At 47.4% G+C, this 6,421-nt stretch overlaps 1 protein-coding gene across 2 annotated transcripts in view; it reads left to right on the forward strand.

The window, feature by feature from the left end:
- FKBP4 (FKBP prolyl isomerase 4) overlaps positions 1–1,356 on the forward strand; it is an 8,460-nt gene extending 7,104 nt beyond the window's left edge. For both annotated transcript variants that reach the window (XM_081821031.1, XM_081821030.1), the window contains one exon: positions 545–1,356. In XM_081821031.1, coding sequence (XP_081677157.1) covers positions 545–652 — 108 coding nt within the window. In that variant the 3' untranslated portion in view covers positions 653–1,356. The remainder of the gene's footprint in view (positions 1–544) is intronic.
- Positions 1,357–6,421: the final 5,065 nt, after the last annotated feature.

Raw genomic sequence — 6,421 nt, forward strand, 5'->3', positions numbered from 1 at the left:
GGGACTCCAGGATCATGACCTGAGCCGAAGGCAGACGCTTAACCATCTGAGCCACCCAGGCGCCCATATGTAATGTTTTTAAGTTGCATTTATTTTTCAGACTAAGTCAGTCTTCAGAAATCCACTGTATTATTTTGTACTTAAAATCTCATCAGCTTGACCTAGTTGTAAAGTGGCCAGGAGGCACACATGGTAGTCACTACCGTGTTAGACAAGTGCAGTTCTAAGTAGTACTGCACGAAGTGATGTCGTAAACGTGTACTTGTGTGTGTGTGTATTTCAGGCACACCCAGAGAGGGAGTTGGCTGTGCCGGTGTAATTCTGTTAGAAGCTGGCGTGTATCTCTCTTGTACTTGGGCGGATGAGTGTTTGCGGTACAGAGCTGACGTGGTGTCAGTGTGGTCGGGGGATATAGCTAGTCCCCGCCCCAGCTCAGTGCAGGCAAGTGGGCATGGGGACATGGAGTGAAAGTCGCCTGGCTCATCAGAGGCCTGGGCCAGATAAGCACTGGAACTCATCCCCTTGCTCTCCTCCTCTCTCCCAGGCCAAGGCAGCAATGGCTGCGGGAGACCATCCTGCGGACACAGAGATGAAAGATGAGCAGAAGAATGATGTGGCAGGGAGCCAGCCTCAGGTGGAGACAGAAGCGTAGAGTCTGCCGAGCCCTACTCCTGTGGCTGCCTGCCTCCCCTGCTCCCTCCCCTCCTCCGCCCTGTTAGTTTTGTAAAAACCGAAGATTTTGAGTGAATTAGACCTTTATTTTTCTACCTGGTTAGATGGTGGCTTTGGGGGAAGGGGGAAAGGAGTAGGCTGGGGATCGTTCTAGGTGGTGTCACCCCCTCTCCCCTTCCCCCTTCCCCCGTTACATGTGAATGAACGTCCATCCACACGCACACTCATCGGAACGTTAATTTATTTTGCTTCTTCAGTTCGCTATGTCCATTTTTCAAATGGTAGAAGGGAGTGAGTGGTAAGGATGCTACACGGGGTCTGATGTGAAACCAGGGTGGAGAGGGGGACTCCTGGGCAGCCATTTTCCTCGTCCTTCCCTCCTCCCGGTCCATTCCCCAACATGTGGCCTCCATGTGGGTGCTAGGGGCGTGGGACAAACCACTGCTGTGCCCGTTCCTGCTCTTTGTTCCCATCCTCACCCCAGATGGTATGGCTGAGATGTCTTCTGGTGTCCTGATGACCACCTCCTGCCCCCCAACCCCCCACCAGTATTTCCCTTTGGATCAGTTTCCCTTCTCAGCCAGGTCATGTCCCCAACCCCCTCAGCCTCTTCTCTGCACGTTGCTGAAGGTCCGGGCTTACCTCAAGTTCTGTGCTTGAGCAATAAAGTGGAAATAAAACCTGGGTGTCGGGCAACCCTTTTCTGTTTGGCCTCAAAGGGTGGGCCTGGTGGCTACACTTGGGGGGCAAAGCTGAGGGAGCGTCCTCCCCTCCCCCCCAGTCCTGCTTGGGGTGCGGCAGCTGATGAAGCCTTCCGTGAGCACGGTGCCAGCACGCAGGGCCTCCCCCTGGGTGCCACACAGACCACAGCTGGGCAATGCCTTCAGCCTCTCATAGGTGCCCAGCACCCCTGGCCCACAGCTGGGCGGGTTTTCATATTTCTGCTTAGGAGGAGGCAAATACAAACACGTAAAATACTGGCACCGCTTTTGTGTCTTTGGGTTAGGTTGATCTGCTGCCTAACCGATCCAGGAGAAGTGAGTAATCTAGCCAAATCTAGCTTTCTTGGTTTCTTCTTGGTAAAAAATCCCTGTTAGCAATCCTGCCGTCAGACACCTTTTACACAGTGAAGGTACGGAAGAACCGCTGGCAAGCCAGGGTACTGGGGTGCTCACATAGGCCTGCTTTCCAGCTTCCCTTAGTAGGAAAGAGCTTGTACTTTTTTCTGTTTGTTGACCTTTGGCTCCTATAGCATTTCAGGGCCCTGGGAGAAGCCAAGGGGCGCACGTCTCCTTGTCTCCTTTGTCTTGTCCAGATCGTCGTGGCTGCAGGCTGGAGCCTCTCTCTGTGCCCTCAGCCCTCCTCCTGTGTGAGCTGTCCTTTCTGTGAGGTGGTAGAGGTAGTCTGCCTACCCACGTGCCTGTAACAGTTCCAGAAGAAATGTCTCCATGCTTTTACTGAGGAAGACTAATTTGTGTGAAAATTTCATCAAGTCCTATAGCATGGCTGGTGCCATGAGCCAGAACTAAAATTTGGTTCAGTCTTCCGGTGCCCACTGTACTGTACTGTGAAGATGTTTTATTTAAGTGGCCAGAAGTCTTGAGGATTAAAAACAGACGGTTCACTCTGCTCTGGACCATGCTCAAGTTCATAGCCTCGTCAGTTGCACATTTCCTCACCAACACTCAAAATCCCCCCGGGGTGGAGAGAATGTGCTTAGAAAACCAGTAGCAACCAATACTGCTACCTGTTACTACAGATTTTGAAATTTTAAGATCAGGTTTATCTTGTCCTAGTGCTGATCCTCACATCAAGTTCTATAAATTTGATCTCCCAAGTCTTTCCCATCTCCGTTCTTCCCCAACATCACCATGCACCGCCCGCCAGGTCTCCTGTCCAACTGCTTAAAACCCTATCAATGACTTCCTATCCCACTTAGAAGATTAGGACCTATATTGAGGTCCACAGAACCCTGCGGGGCCTGGCCTTGCCTGCCTTACACCAGCAGCAGAGCACTTGACTCCCTCACTCAAACCAGCCACACCACCATAAAACGCGGGAACTGTGCATGTCATTTCACTTAAAAGAGTGAAATCTCCCATCTTCCTGTCTACTGGGTTTCTTCCATTCCCTTTCCAAATGCAGAACATCTCAGACCCTTATTACCAGAAGGCAAAATGAAAAGGGGTTAAGGGCAGTGCTGAGTAAAGCCAAAGTAAAGAGATCCTACATAAGAGAATTTGTCCTCTTTCTGGAAATCATTATTGCTACTTTCTGGCTGTAGTTCCCCAGCTGCTTGCCAACCTCCGATAACTTGAATGCACCACCCGTTGTCCTCAATTATAAAATCTAAGGATGGTAATAAAACCTCGTTTAGCATGTAATGAATAACACTAAATATACCAATTTGGGAGGCAAAAGTAAGAATGGAAGATTCACAAAGTGGTTCGGAGGAGGGACGATCAAGGAAAAAACGCCTTCAAGAACTTCCAGACTTCTCTGGCTAGGAGAGAGGACTGGTCCCATCCTGTGCCCCTCCCCCAAGGCTATAGGTTCCAACTGTCAGCAGTGCTTCACACATAAAATTGTTGTTTTGTATTTTTCTTTTTTATTGAGGTGGAATTCCCACAACAGAAAACTAACCATTTTAATGTGGACAATGCAGTGGTATTTAGTCCAATTAACGTTGATGTACGACCACCACCTCTATCTAGTTCTGAAACATTTTCATCATCCTTTGTTTCCTCATGTTTGGACTCCAGAGGCAGTGAAGGACTATTCTTCATCCTTCAGTTAATAGCCAGTAGAATATGACAGACAACAATCCTGAGGCGCCTGGCTGGCTCAGTTGGTAGAGCATCCAACTTTTGATCTCAGGGTTGTGAGTTCAGCCCCATGTTGGGTGTAGAGATTACTTAAAATCTTTTAAAACAAAACAAAACCAGATAAGAACCTTGACAGGCTCTGGGATCAAAGCTTCCCAGAGTGGGTGATCCTTTGTGACATAGCCAAACGTGTGAGGAAGCGGGTGGGACTCAGAAAGAGAGCTCTGAATAACAGCATTTCACTCAGGGCAGGGCTGCCCACACTGTTGTTCTGTCTAATTTCTGGGACAAGTAAGTCTGAGAAAGAGGTTTCTGTACTTGAGGACTTCTTAGGACCTTCAGTATGCTAAGGTACACTGTAGATTAGAGAGGGAAAGGGAATGAGGAAGTCTCAAACTGACCCTATTAGGAAGCCCTAGGCCCTGCCCCCAGGATGGTGAGTGGCTCTGGGCCTCAGGTGTAGAAAGAGTTTTAAAGGTCCTGATTCTTACCTGGCCATCCTAGGCAGACAGAACTTGGACCCCTCTGTCTACTTGGAGGAAATGGACAAAGAATCTCCCTGGAAATTCTTCCCACTTAACGCCCCCCCCCCCCACCACCACCATAGCAGGTTTCAAATGAAGCTGTAGTTTGGCTGGTTGGTAAAGAATATACCACCCACACAACTGTATCCGTGTCATCTAACCAGGAAGACGGCCTGGTGAGGCAGTTCTGGGGAGTAAGCCCACATCCATGCTCAAAGAGTGCTTGGCTTAAAAAAGACGAGCTCTAGAGATGGTGTCAGTGGAGACCCACCATCTACCCCATTAGAAAGGGCCAAGAACAGGGGCGTTCCTTGTGGAGCCAGGGATCTGTCCACATGGCTCTGCCACTTACTAAGAATGCAACACACAATGCAGTTAAAGTAATTGATGCAAGGTGGGGAGAGTAGAAAGATTTGATTCATGTCATATTTCTTGAAGACCTATCTTACCTCCCTTTCTAAATTTATTTGGTTCTCTTGACAAAAGCCAAAAGGCATGGTATCCATAATGTCATCATAATGACAGGACCTACAGGACAAACATTAACAGGCAACCCCTGGCATAGAAGGGTCAAGAACAAGAAACGCAACCGTTGAAGAAGATAAAACTAAGGCACTGTGAAATGCTGGGCCAGGGTATGATTTCAGAGAACTGGGTTAGACCAGGGCACTTGGTGGCAGAAGCCTGGTGATCCTCATCTATTTTGTCCTGGGTTATTTATGAATTTACTTATTTATTTATTTTACAGTTTCATTCAAAAGGTTGGAAAAAGAGAAAACAATGGAGAAATAACAGTGAAAAGAAACATAATTCAAAACTTTTTAACTTTACATTTAGAGGTAAACATTTTAAATTGGCTTTTGCTTTTCCGTCCCGTAAAACCTACGATGAAGCTTAAGGTGTGAGCTAGAATGAGAGAACAAAGATGTGGTAGAGCAGGATGAGGTTGCATGCAACCCGTCCATAATGAGATCATGTATTTAAAGCACCAGGTACACCTGTATGACACTAGAGCCTTTGAATGGACCTGGCCGAGCCCACAGTATACCACCAAAAACAAAAACTTTAGTATCTGCAGTCCCCAGTATTTGTCTGGACTGCCTCCTGTTTACTGTTCTGTTTGCTCTTCCTTGTTCTCATCTTATCTGGCTGTCAGATCCATTGTGACCTCTGGGACAAAATGTGCCATCCCCCTCCCACACCCCCAGGCAAAAAGGTCCTGCCCTCAGTGCCTTCTCCCACTTTGTTCAGATATAGAAAGCGGGACCATCTCCTATCCAACCTCCCCAGGTGAGGTGGATATCCTTATTTTCACAATGTCGACTCCTGAAAGATCAGTGCATAAACTGGTGTGGACCTGCAGACCTAAACTTTAAAATATTGAACACCTGCAGAATTTTACAAATATTAGACTTCTGACGCCCTGATTGATGAGGCACCCTGAAGAAAGACGACTGATTTAACATGAAAAGTTTCCCTAAGAGGCCAACCATGATGGTGACGTCCCATTTACACTACAGAGTAAGGCCACTAAGGCAAGGAGGCAAGAGCTTTTTATGGAGGGGAGGGCACAGGGCAGAGCAGATCCAAAATTTCCACAACCCTGATTTCCAGCCTGAGGACTTTCCTAGGAACTATGGCATAAATGGTAGAAAGGAGCTGGGGCTTTTGGATCAAACGCTCTTGGTTTGTGTCCCATCTCTACAACTTTGTTTTGTTACTTAATCTTGCTGAACCTGTTTTTCTCATCCAAAAACCGGGATAATACAAGCTCTCAGGGTTGTTGTGCTGATTACATGAAACAATATATATATGAAACGTGCTTCGCTGCAAGTGGTTTTCAAACTACTGACCACAAAAGCATACACGCACCATTTAAAAATTATTTTTCACATAAGTCAGTATATAAAATATACATATTTAAATATACACAATTGAAACAAAGGTTTCACAGAAAGATTATTTACTACTCGAGAGTCACTTGGTATTTTCTATTTATTCTATTTTGTTTTTCTAAATGCCGGTTCAATTCACTACATTGTTTTCAGGACTCCTAACGGGTAACTACATAATTTAAAAAAAAAAAAACAAAACACTGTTGGAAACCATACAGTTGTCCGTAATTACGATTATTATATTCTCTGGTTTAGCCTGATGGCTGGGAATCTTCGTCGCTAGGGCAACAAAGGGAAGAGGTCAAGGTTATTAGGTCAAGCCCTGGAGAGCTCGTTGCCTGGGGAACAGATCGCCCCCCCCCCGCCCCGCCCCGCCCCGGGTCAGGGTTGGTCTACCCCCTGCTCCCTGGAGCTCTGGAGGAAAGGAGTGGCCCAGGCCCCTATCACTCACGTCGGTAGCTCGGTAAGCCCGCCCCCACGCCCAGAGAGCTCGGAAGACCCACCT

The sequence above is a fragment of the Leptonychotes weddellii genome, chromosome 5 (assembly GCF_054177405.1).
Source record: "Leptonychotes weddellii isolate Sample4059 chromosome 5, ASM5417740v2, whole genome shotgun sequence".
Lineage (NCBI taxonomy): Eukaryota > Metazoa > Chordata > Mammalia > Carnivora > Phocidae > Leptonychotes > Leptonychotes weddellii.